We start from the raw sequence: 13,330 nt of genomic DNA, 5'->3' as shown, positions 1-13,330 counted from the left end.
TTTCCTTATGTAAGAAATGTACTGCTTCTGGGTACTATCCCTCCAGGCTGCTGCAATAACATCCACAGTACAGTCTGATAGTCCTCTTCCGAGATATGGCCTTCTTAGAATCTGCAAATCAACAAATCAATACAATCATGTAAAGGATGCAAATCACCAGATACAGGGTGCACAAGTAGGTTTTCTTGTCTTGGAATAACCATAAGAGGTTTTGTGACCATTTTTTAACACTTGTGTAGGCCAATCTGGTACCACCAACACCCCTGAAGCGGAGTCCTGCTTGATCTTTTGTAGACACCTACTAATTAGACAAAAGTGAGGAAATGCATACAAAAACATTCCACCCCAATTTAGCGAGAATGCATCCACCGCTGTTGCACCTGGATCTGGATCCCATGAAACATATTTAGGCAATTGGTGGTTCAGTCTAGATGCAAACAAGTCAATTTCTGGCACCCAAATTGTACAACAATTTTATTAAAGATGTCATGATTGAACATCCATTCAGTGTTGTCATTGAATTTACGTAACCTGGTATCTGCAATTATGTTTAATCTACCTGGTAGGTAGATTGCCGAAAGCCAAATGTTTCGAATAATACACCAGTGCCAGATAACGTTTGCCAATCTATCACAAGATTATGACTTGATTCCACCCATGTGATTAACATATGCTTCAGCCGTAGTGTTGTCAATCTGAACCTGCACATGCAGATTTTGCACATAAGAGCAATAAGCTTTAAGCCCATAAAATGTACCTAACAATTCTAGGTAATTGATTCCATGTGCTTAGAGCAAAGGTACTTCTTCCACATTCCATCTACCTCCACAGCTGGTAATAGTATCAGTAGCGCCCCAACCTAGCGCACTTACATCAGTCTGCAGAATGATAGCAGGTGTTTCAACCAGATTTTCCCTGGAAGCATATGAGACACTCTTGATCCACAATTGTATATCAGTATTTGCTGTTACTGGTAATTGCACGTGCCTATCAAAATGCCCCAAATGTCTCTTCAATGCCTGTTCCTTTGCTCGCTGCAGTTGCTGATAATGCAGTGGACCAAACTGCACAGCTGGAAATGAAGCGATTAATTTGCCAAGCAAGCTTGCCACTTGCCTAATTGATGATTGATGCTATGTAATAAGCTTGATACAACCCTCAATTAACTGCAGCCTTTTATCCTTGGGTAAAGTCACTATCATGTGTTCTGAATTAATAGTGAACCCCAAGTAATCAATTGTTGTGCTTGGAGACAATTTTGATTTATCTGGATGTATTACAAATCCCAGCCTCTCAAATGTGAGTTTGACTCTTGACACTGATGCTTCTGTTGTAGCCCGAGTGTCACCCACAATTAAAATATCATCCAAATAAGCCATTACCAAATGGCCCTGTGTTCTTAGCAACGCTAGGATTGGTTTTAACAATTTTGTAAATAGTCTAGGGTCTGAGGGTAACCATTAGGCAATGCTTTAAACTGCCATTATTGGCTCATCCAGTTAAATTTTAAGTATCTTCGATCATTACCATGCACAGCCACAGAATAACATGCATCTTGCAGATCTATGCTGGCCATATAGCAATTTCTTGAAATTAGCTGTATAGCATTGGCAAATGTCTCAATTTTAAAATGTTTATACTGTGCAAACGGGTTAAGACTTGTCGTAGCAAGAATAACGGCATTTCGTTTGGACCTCAAGGGCTCCAAATGACAATAAATTGAATTGTTGTTGTATTGTAATTCTACACCCACCATCCTATTTTGCTCTAGGAAAATTGCTTAATACAAATTGGTGGTGTTGGTGAACTGATTTTTCAATAACCCTTTTCACACACAATATTTCAAGTTCCGCTTGAATGTCCATATTCCCTTCTTTTGAGAAAATACACATCCAACTTGGAACATGTTGAGTAGGAGGATCCAAATGTGGGTAGAATTAAATTCTGAACCCCATAATACTGCACAGTATAAATGCATCTGATGTTATTTTTTGCCATTCTTTTAGGAAGAATTGTAACCTTCCCCCAACTTGCAAATGTGAAACACTTAATATGTTTCTTCCAGGACCAGACTCACCTACCTCAGGGTTTGCTGGTGTCAAATGTTGTCCCCTGCCCCTAGTGGGAACACTGTAACCTCCACGTGCCCCAGGCGCAGTGCGCCAATAACGCGTATATGGGAACGGACGACTTGTTCCTTCACCAGCCCTAGTCACCGCCCTTTGGTAGTGAAATTGCCTTCAAACAGATCTGCCAAGCACCGGTGGTTTTATCATTCCCACGGTTTTCGCTTATTCATTAAGGTCTTTCACCCTCTTGGCTAGATCTTCTCCAAACGGCAGGTTAGGCAATTGAATATTAGTTGGTTTACAGTGCCCTGCAAACTTAGGATGTATGTTTGGTCTTATAGCACTTTTACGAATACAGTTTATTTCAAAGTGTGCATTACATATGAGTGCTAAAGCATCCTGTTGTGACGCAGTCACATGTTCTTCATCCAAGTCTCTGTCAAAAGCCATAATACTTGACCCCAGCAATCTTAACACCCGCTGTAATTTCATTTCTTGTGCGCGTATTGCAGTGCCCAAATAGCCCCATATCACATTGTTTACTGCTGGGACTGCTAACAGTGCGCAATTCTGCGGGGTTTCATATTTTTTGAGTCATCCATAGTCAGTTCCTCCAAATGATGGGAGAGCAAGTAATTTATTGTCAATGCTATTTCCTCTGCCAACGGTTCCCCTTTAAGTCTGGGACCGGAGAAGTTTTGGGCCAGACCTGGTATTCTGGGCTCTGTTACTGGGCTTTGGTCCTCATATGATTCGTCATCCGAATCTTGCTGCCCTGGAAATTCCTCCTCATAGTGGGGCTGATCTGGTATCCCTGCTTCAGGTGTTTCCAGCGCTGGCTCTCCCATAGGCCTACGCATAGTAAACCCTTTTGCAGGTGCTCCCCTCGCGGGCTCTTCCGTAGGCCCACGTATTGGCAGCCCTTTTTCAGGCACTGCTGGCGCTGGCTCTCCTGTAGGCCAACGCCACCCCGGACCTTTCCCAGGCACTCCCTGCGCTGGCTCTCCTGTAGGACAACGCCACCCCGGACCTTTCCCAGGCACTCCCTGCGCTGGCTCTCCTGTAGGACAACGCCACCCCGGCCCTTTCCCAGGCACTCCCTGCACTGGCTCTCCTGTAGGCCAACGCAGACTGTACTCCTCCTGGAGTGGGTCCTGATAAATCATTTTCCCCATGAGGAATTCCAGGTTAGCGACCCGACTGGACATAACATCTTCCTGAGGTGGGGTAACCTCTTGGTCTGACTCTTCTGAGTCTACTCGCCGATCAGTTTTCCTTTTGGCCTTGCACCCTACAGGTGCTGTAATGGTACTTTTTGTTACCTTTTCAGCAGTCGCTGGCTTTTCTGCCAACGACTCTTTAATCGGGCGCCCGCTACTCTCAGACCCGCGGTCCTCTAGTGGTTTATCTGCGGTCTGCCTACCTTTTCCTTTACGCACTTTCTCCATGTTAGACTTGTCTGGAACACAGCACAGAGTCTCTCGGAAGAAAGCGACCTGAAAACACTTACCTTCAGGCTTTTGCACTCACCGCTTGGAGGGGCTCTGCTCCTCCCAATACGGTCGCTGCCGCTATGCATCTAACTATACGACGCGTGTGCGCCTGGACGGGGTCTTCTTCAAGTAGTCACTCACGTGACTCCGAAGTAAAATCACAATTAGCTCCGAATAATATTGGTGATGTTTTCCCTCTCCTAACCTTTGGTTTTCACTGCATCAAGGAGATCTTCCAACTCAATCTTCTCCCTAGCTTCCTCAACAGTAACATTATCAATGGACTGCTGCATTACTGCCGACAGATCCACGATGACCCTGAAAACATGCAGATTTTTGTAATATTCAAATTATATTAAAAATATGATGCAAAAAGAAAGTCACAAACTATGGAATTTATATTATTCAGTATTGTTATCAAGGAAAAGAAAGCAGTACCAATTGTCTACATGGAGATGATGGATGGCATTACCAACTCCAAATGAGAAACCGCAGGAAATTGTCAGCAATGCGATATTATGCCTATAGGATCATGAATCGTGATAATGAATTCAATCACCTTTTGAGAGGAGGCCGACTCTTTCAACAATATGTCGTCGATATGGCAGCGAAGATTGAGGCAGAGAGATTAAATTATTAACAGGGATGATGAAATTTCACAGTACTTGACTGGCAGATACATTGGTCCATCAGAAGCAGTGGCATTAATCCTTGTATTTCCGACATGAGAGACACCCCGCTGTCTTTCAACTCCAGGTACATCTACCAGGACAACGAGTTTTTCTCAGACTTGATGCTGCTGAACACGGGACCAATGGTCATATGTCGAAAACGACTTTAACTGAATTCATGGCTCTCAAGAGCTATTTCCAAGAACACTCGACTACGCTGATGTTCCCTGATTTTACACATGGAACAAAAAGAGATGGCAAAGAAGGAAGGCTGGGAAAAGAGTGCAAGATCATCCAGGTATTTTTTAATCTAACGTTCTGGGACGAGTGTATACCGTGTCTCCTAAATGTGGTGACCTCTACTACTTGAGACTGCTTCTCCATCACATAAAAGGGCCAGTATCCTTTGATTCATTGAAAACACATGATGGACAAATTTATCCTTTCTTCAAAGACGTCTGCAGCCAAAGAGGTTTGTTGGAGACTGACGACCATTGGCAACAAACAATGGAAGATGCTGAGAACACAAGACTCCCCAGTACAATGAGAGATATGTTTGTTGATTTGTTGACGAATACTGAGATCAACGATCCTCGACAATTATGGGATCACTTCAAGAACTTCGATCTATTTTGCCAAAATGTCAGTATAAGTTTTTTTGCCGTTATTAAGGAATGATTTTTGAAACATATTCAATTTATTCTCGTCTTCCAATAATCCAAATATAATCAATTTAGTGTTATCTTAAGTAATTTTGTGAAAATTTCAAAGATTTCGCTCCAAAATTTGTGTAATTTTATACAAGAAACAAAAGAGTGTGTTATAGTGGCATTCTGAGATAAACATTTATCACAAATGGGGGAAGTATTTGGGTAGAATTTGTGCAATCTAGTTTTCGAATAATATAATCTGTGTAGAATTTTAAATTGAATTAAATTATGTCTTGCATTAATCGAACATTTATGTATATATATATCAAGTGTTTTTCCCAAGTTTCTTTCGGAATTTTTATCAGTAGTTCTCATTCCTATGCTTCTCTAAGTGCCTCTGTCTGTGGTAATTCTATATTTAAGATACTATTGTATAAATATGATATTAATTTCATTGATTCAACCTTATTGTTCATTGCTTCTTCCAATGAGTCTAGAGTTAAGGTTTGCTATCCTTGTATATATTTTTTCAGGAAGTCATGGATCTGAAGATATTTAAAGTATTGGTTATTTTTCAGCTTGTAATTTAATTGTAATTGTTGAAATTACAGCAAATTTCTCATTTCGTACATATCACCGATCTGTTTAAATCCCAATTTTTCCCATTGGTTATATGTTTTATCAGTGACAGTTGGTTTAAATGCTGGATTATTAACTAATGGGGTTAAAAGTGATAGATTTCTTAATTTTAAAGTTAATTTTATTTGTTTCCAAATTCGTATTGTATTATGGATGATTGGGTTCTTCTTGTATATTGTGTTGTTCATTTTTATCGGGGAGAAGAGGATTGCTCCTATATTAAAAGGAGAACAATCCTCTATCTCCATTTTTATCCATTCTGACTGTTGGGCCGAACTGTCCAATCAATAGATTATATTTTTCATATGCACTGCCCAGTAGTAGTTAAAAAAGTTCGGGGGTGAAAGTCCCCCAGCGTCTTTGGGTTTACATAAATGTTTTCTTTGGATTCTATGTGATTTATAGTACCAAATGAAATTTGTAATATTAGAATCTAGCTTTTTAAATAAGTTTTTTGGTGTGTATAATGGTATTGATTGGAATAGGTATAATATTTGTGGTTTTTATAGCATTGATTCTGCCTATTAAGGACAATGGCAATTTTTTCCAGAATTTAATCTGCGCATTCAATTTAGCTAATAATGGCATGAAATTAGCATTAAATAAAGAGTTATATTTCTAGTAATTTGTATACCCAAGTATTTAAATTATTCTGTTGTGATTTTAAAAGGAAATTTTAATATATGTGTCGATTCTTAACGTCATAATTTCACTTTTATTCCAGTTTATTCTATAACCTGAAAAAGATCTGAATTCCTCTATTAAGTATAATAAATTTGGTAAACTGGTTTGCGATTTTGTGATGTATAAAAGTATATTGTCTGCGTAAAGTGAGATTTTATTATTTGCATCTTTGGTATTATATCCCCCAATATTCGGATGAGTTCTTATAATTTCTGCTAAGGGCTCTATCACAAGGGCAAATAGCAGGGGTGATAGGGTACATCCCTGTCTATTGCCCCTTGATAGTTGGAATTTTGAAGATAACATATAATTGGTTAGTATTCTTGTTGTCGGGTTGTCATATAATAATTTTATCCATAGAATGAAATTCTCTCCCATGTTAAATTTTTGCAGTACTTTATACAAATAGTACCATTCTACTTGATCAAATGCTTTCTCTGCGTCCAGAGCAACAATTGATATATCTTCTTCTTCTATTTTGTGTGAATACATTATATTAAACAAGCGTCTCAGGTTATTAAATGAGTATCTTTTAGGTACGAACCCCGTTTGATCTGGGTTTATTAATTTACTAATATATTTACTCAATCTTCTCGCTAGGGTCTTTGCTAGAATTTTCTGATCTGTATTTAAAAGTGTTATAGCTCTATATGAACCTGGTTCTTCTAGGTCTTTTTCATTTTTAGGTATAAGCGTAATAGTTGATTCGGCTAGTGTTTCCGGTAGTATTTTTTCTTTAAAGGCATGGGTATATCGTTTTTGTAAGCGTGCGGCGGTTATCTCATGGAATCTCTTATAAAAATCATTATTAAAGCCATCTGGTCCAGGCGTCTTGCCATTTTTCAGCGAGTTTATTGTTTCCTCTATTTCTTCAAGTGTAATCTGAGCTCCTATTTCCTCCTGTTCCGAGAGGTCAAGCTTTGGAAGGTTACATTTATCTAATAAGTTTGTAATTTTATTGTCATGTGCTGTGGTTTTAGATGTGTACAAATTTTGATAAAATTGGGTAAATCTTTTGTTAATAACTTTAGGTAGTGTTAATAATTCACCGTGCTCTGATTTAATTTAAATAATTTTTTTCCCTTTTCTCGTGTTTTCAGTTGACGAGCTAAAAGTTTATGTGGTTTATCACCAAATTTAAAGTTTTCCTGTTTTGTAATTTGTAATAATCTTACCACTCTTGCCGATAAAATTCTGTTTAATTTAAATTTCAATAATGTTATCTTATTATGTTTATCTGTATTTGGGTCTTTGGCATTGTCTAACTCTAATTGTCTGATTTCTTGTTCTAACTTCAATTGTTCTATATATTTTTTTTATTTAGGAAGGTTTGATATGAAATTATAATGCCTCTAATAAATGCTTTAAAAGTTTCCCATAATAAAGAGGGTGAAATACCTGGCGTATCGTTAATCTCAAACAAAAAATTCATTTGTTGTTTTAAGTATGTGCAACCTAGTGGGTTATTTAGAATTTGGGGGTTGAACCTCCAGAAGGATTTTTTGCCATGCATGCCTTCAACTTTTAATATAAAAGTTAGCGGGGAATGGTCGGAAATAATGCTGTTATGGTATTTGGGATTAATTGTATATGGAATTAATTTCGTGTCTACTAAGAAATAGTCAATTCGTGAGTAAGTTTTATGTACCGCTGAATAAAATGAGTATTCCCTTCCAGTTGGCTTAGCAATTCTCCATACATCTGTTATATTAGTATTTTTATGTTTAAAAGTTCACTAGTCTTGGATCTTATGTTACATCTCCTTTGTTTTATAGATTTATCTAAATATGGATCTAAAACACAATTGAAATTACATTTTGATAGTTAAACTCTGATATTATATCCAAAATTTTATTAAAGTATTGAGGGTTATCAAAATTAGGAGCATAAATTTTTATCATAGTAAGTTGGGTGGAATAAATTTCTCCAGAAACTATAACATACCTTCCCTCTTTATCTGATATAGTTTTCTTTAATTTGAATGGTATACCTTTCCGGATGATAATAGCCATACCTCTAGATTTAGAAGTAAATGAAGAATAGAATGTTTGACCTATCCAATTTGCCTTAAATCTTATCTGTGTTTGTTGTTTCATATGAGTTTCCTGCAGAAAAATTATGTCAGCGTTGAGTGATTTTAATTGGGCAAGGATTTTGCCCCTTTTAATTGGTTCATTAGCACCCCTTATGTTCCAACTACAGAACGTGATTCCTCCATTCTTTGTATGTCTGTCGTCTTGCATTTTAAATTAATTTGATATCTTTAAGTCATATGGTGCAAACAAATACCTCAGAACTTTGGGCATTCGGTAGTCGTCCCAAACTTTTGCATTTATTTGGCATCTCCTTTCTAAAGCACACTTTAAAAAAAGAGAGTTGTTATAAAAAAGTAAGTTGTGGTGATTTAAAAAAAAAGTGATTTTAAGGTATCTAAGAGGCGATACCATAAGGGAGAGGGGTCACCTAAGGTGGCAAGATCTTGATAGACTTCCGTTGATGTTAATCTACATTCAGCTCCGCCCCCATGACCAAGTGTCCTAAAAGGCTGATGGGACATTTAATATTTGTGGGATTTATCCAACCAGAGCAAGAAAGGAGAAAGAGAAAGACATTTAGTTCTAAATATCTTAGTTCTAGATATATATATATGCCTTTCCAAATAATCGGGCAATAAGTATATACTAAGATTTACCATATATAAATTGTTACATTGTTTCCCCCATTTAAAACCCAGTTTTATATCATAGACAAAAGCAGGCTCCGAGGGGTTAAACATACTATCACGTATATGACTCTCCTCCCCGCTCGATCACCCACGGTTATGTTAGTATTATTGTTAACATTTTAGTTAATTACTATGTATTTGTATACATCATTATTTTTACATCATTATTATCTTTAAGCTTAATTAAAGTTCCAGGGAGATAACATGTCTGGCCAGTGTCTGTAAAGGGATTCCGCCATCTTAATGATTGAAATATATTTTGTTAAAAAGGTCTTATCTTCACCGGTGTTCCATTCTAGATTTAACTTTGTTCCTTTACGATGTCTTGTGCATATTTAAATGCTTGTTCTGGATCCGTAAAAGCACATTCAGCAGAGTTATAGGTGATCCTCATTTTTGCAGGATACATTACTCCATATTGTACACTGGGGAGACCTTTCTGAATATGTCTTGTCTTTGAGAACAGTTCCCTTTTTTTCCACAATTTCAGGGGGATAATCGCGGAAAAATCTGAGATTATCTCCTTCATATATCAGATCCGATCCGTAGGAATCTTTTTCATTATGTCTTCGAATGCAGAAATGTCAAGAGGTAGCTAATGTAACCCCACTTTTTAAAAAGGGAGGGAGAGAAAACGGGGAATTACAGACCAGTTAGTCTAACATCGGTAGTGGGGAAAATGCTAGAGTCAGTTATTAAAGATGGGATAGCAGCACATTTGGAAAGTGGTGAAATCATTGGACAAAGTCAGCATGGATTTTTGAAAGGTAAATCATGTCTGACGAAGCTTATAGAATTTTTCGAGGATGTAACTACTAGAGTGGATAAGGGAGAACCAGTGGATGTGTTATGTCGGGACTCTCAGAAAGCTTTCGACAAGGTCCCACATAAGAGATTAGCATGCAAACTTAAAGCACATGGTATTGGGGGTTCAATATTGATGTGGATAGAGAACTGGCTGGCAGACAGGAAGCAAAGAGTAGGAGTAAACGGTCCTTTTCAGAATGGCAGGCACTGACTTGTGGGGTACCACAAGGCTCAATGCTGGGACCCCAGTTATTTACAATTTATATTAATGATTTGGACGAGGGAATTGAATGCAACATCTCACGTTTGCGGATGACACGAAGCTGGGGGGCAGCATTAGCTGTAAGAATGATGCTAGGAGGCTACAAGGTGACTTAGATAGGTTTGGTGAGTGGGCAAATGCATGGCAGATGCAGTATAATGTGGAAAAATGTGAGGTTATCCACTTTGGTGGCAAGAACAGGAAAGTAGACTGTTATCTGAATGGTGGCCAATTAGGAAAAGGGGAGATGCAACGGGACCTGGGTGTCATGGTACACCAGTCATTGAAAGTAGGCATGCAGGTGCAGCAGGCAGTGAGGAAAGTGAATGGTATGTTAGCATTCATAGCAAAAGGATTTGAGTATAGGAGCAGGGAGGTTCTACTGCAGTTGTACAGGGCCTTGGTGAGACCACACCTGGAGTATTGCGCACAGTTTAGGTCTCCTAATTTAAGGAAATACATTCTTGCCATAGAGGGAGTACAGAGAAGGTTCACCAGACTGATTCCTGGGATGGCAGGACTTTCATATGAAGAAAGATTGGATAGACTCGGCTTGTACTCGCTAGAATTTAGAAGATTGATGGGGAATCTTATAGAAACTTACAAAATTCTTAAGGGGTTGGACAGGCTAGATGCAGGAAGATCATTCCCGATGTTGGGGAAGTCCAGAACAAGGGGTCACCGTTTGAGGATAAGGGGGAAGTCTTTTAGGACCAAGATGAGAACATTTTTTTCACACAGAGAGTGGTGAATCTGTGGAATTCTCTGCCACAGACGGTGGTTGAGGCCGGTTCATTGGCTATATTTAAGAGGGAGTTAGATGTGGCCCTTGTGGCTAAAGGGATCAGGGGGTATGGAGAGAAGGCAGGTACAGGATACTGAGTTGGATGATCAGCCATGATCATATTGAATGGCGGTGCAGGCTCGAAGGGCCGAATGGCCTACTCCTGCACCTATTTTCTATGTTTCTATTCATCAACATAGAAAGGAATGAGAAATTTGTGCACTTACTGTGCCAACTAGGTCTCTGGTAGACACCACGCGACAACTGTTACACAAAATGTATTTGTGTATTCTGATGCCATTTTCGGAAACTTGTCATCAATGTGCTATCTTTTCTTATATTTGTTGTTGATACTGTTAGTCATGAACCCAATAAAGTGCTTGTCATTTGAAATTTGTCTTATTTTTGTGTGCAGCTTTGTAAATATATATATGCATATGCATATATTTATATGTGAATAATTATATATATAATTGCCTTTATGGTTTATGTACATCATCTGACAAATAAGAGAGTAATAGTTGATGCTTTAAATCAAAGTTGCTTCTGATCCATGAGAAGGAAATGTATTTATCTCTAACTTGCCTCTCACACACAGGCACACACATTCATATAAATATATATCTAAGTTGAATTTAATTTTGTGCAACGTGTGTGTTGAAGCAATAGAAGGGAAGATGCACAATACAATGCAAGGGAAACTACGCAAAGGAGGGGGCTGGGGAGGAAAGATGGGAGGGCAATGGGGAAAACATTAACACTAAAATTTACTAAATTTTAATATGTGAGGTGAAAGATGAGCTGTATCAAACACCATAGATGCTGCTGCACCCGCTGAGTTTCTCCAGCATTTTTGTGTACCTTCGATTTTCCAGCATATGCAGTTCCTTCTTAAACACTGTTCCCAACAACTCTGATTACACCAAAGCTGATAGAGCGGATTACACAGCGGGAGGCATAACGGAAGTCGCGTTTAGCATTAACAAATGGCGGCCGTGACGTTCCGTTACGTATTATACCTCAGTGCGTTTGTTTACGTCGCAGCTCCACTCCATGATCTTTGCTTCAGTGTCGGGTTCTGTCATATCTCTTTCTGGTTACGCGTCTTTGGCGGCGCCCCCCTCCGGAGACAGGCGCTCGCTTGGACATTTTCTTGGCCGTCGTGAGCTCACAGGGGGTTTCGACCGCCTGCTTCTTTGCACTTTTCTGGGCGGCAGCTGTCAGGCGGAGAGTGGCCGCGGAAGTGCCGGTGTCGCCCTCTGCTGGAGCGCTCTTGTTAGCTATAACGCTGACCGACTGGTTGGGCCGGGCGCCGGCCTTGTCAATCCCGTAGCCGGTCACCGAGAGCGTTTTCTTTGCGGCCCCCAGCTTGGGAGCCCGACACTCCTTGATGGCGGCTATGACAGGATCTGCTCGGCCGTTGTGGCCGCGATAGACCGCCTTCGTCTTGGCGGCAGCAAGTACGGCGGGGGGAACGGGGCCACCGGCCAGATCAGGAGGGACAAGGGCGTGGACATTCGTTTTGACGGGAACGGTCTCGGCCATCTTCACTTCCAGACTGATAGAAGTGGCAGCTCTGAGCAGGACCACGGTTTATAAAAACTAAAGCCTGACAGGGGACGTTTGGCCGGTCCTATAACCGCAGTGGAGCTGCCCAATTCGTTGCTCCTAACGCCACTCAGCCGCGTCTCTGATCACCATCTCCCCACTCACTTCCCCCTCATTGGGAAGCTCTGGATTTAGTGCAGCCATTGTGCAAAATGAAGACCGTTTCTCCATTCATGATGAAAGTCGAGGAGAAAAGGAAAGTCTGTGCCAAGATTAATTATCGAATTAGTAAATCTTTACCGAAAATATGGGTGGTTCTTAAAAGAACCGTTTTCGGTTTTTTTTGTGTGTTCTGGAACTCTTTATTTGGAGCTGGTGTACTTTGTCACCGCCTTTGTCCCTTCCGACACGGCGTGTTTAGCCAACTCACCGGGCAGAAGCAGGCGCACGGCGGTCTGGATCTCTCTGGAGCTGATGGTGGATCGTTTGTTGTGATAGGCCAGGCGGGACGCCTCTCCCGTGATGCGCTCAAAAATATCATTGACGAACGAGCTCATAATGTCCATGGCCTTGGAAGAGATGCCGGTGTCAGGGTGAACCTGCTTCTTCACTTTGTAGATGTAACTGGAGTAACTCTGTTTCCTCGACTTCTTGCGTTTTTTGCCCACTGGTTTCGGTAAGGTTTTCTTTGCGCCCTTCTTGGGAGCTGCTTTCTGCTGCTCCAGCATTTTCTCAGATTTCAAACACAAACAAGTGGTCGCTCGGAGCGCGGATTAAATAGGCAGCGCCGTCGCCCTATGCTAATGAGCGATGGAGCAGCAACGGATCTCATTGGTAGATCGGAGAGATGAATAATTACCTTTCTATTTAGACGTTCTGATTGGATATCTGAAGGGAAACGACACAATCCCTCCCTCCACCAATGGGAAGCCGTTCCCACTACCCCGTGTTGTGTCCGGGTCACACTGCGGACTGGGAATCGGCGACGATCAACCTCT

At 40.2% G+C, this 13,330-nt stretch overlaps 2 protein-coding genes across 2 annotated transcripts in view; one reads left to right on the top strand and one right to left on the bottom strand.

Moving 5' to 3' along the window:
- LOC116989715 (probable G-protein coupled receptor 139) overlaps nt 1–2,212 on the top strand; it is a 33,877-nt gene extending 31,665 nt beyond the window's left edge. Inside the window, exon 3 of the mRNA XM_033047312.1 lies at nt 2,123–2,212. Coding sequence (XP_032903203.1) covers nt 2,123–2,212 — 90 coding nt within the window. The remainder of the gene's footprint in view (nt 1–2,122) is intronic.
- A 10,426-nt stretch (nt 2,213–12,638) lies between these two features.
- On the bottom strand, nt 12,639–13,077 carry LOC116989680 (late histone H2B.L4-like). Its single transcript, XM_033047292.1, has one exon. The coding sequence runs from the start codon at nt 13,058–13,060 to the stop codon at nt 12,695–12,697; it is 366 nt and encodes a 121-aa protein (XP_032903183.1). The 5' UTR covers nt 13,061–13,077; the 3' UTR covers nt 12,639–12,694.
- Nucleotides 13,078–13,330: the final 253 nt, after the last annotated feature.

The sequence above is a fragment of the Amblyraja radiata genome, chromosome 29, assembly GCF_010909765.2.
Source record: "Amblyraja radiata isolate CabotCenter1 chromosome 29, sAmbRad1.1.pri, whole genome shotgun sequence".
NCBI classification, from domain to species: Eukaryota; Metazoa; Chordata; class Chondrichthyes; order Rajiformes; family Rajidae; genus Amblyraja; species Amblyraja radiata.
The sequence above is the reverse complement of the archived record's forward strand: the minus strand, read 5'-3'. Positions and strand labels throughout refer to the sequence as shown.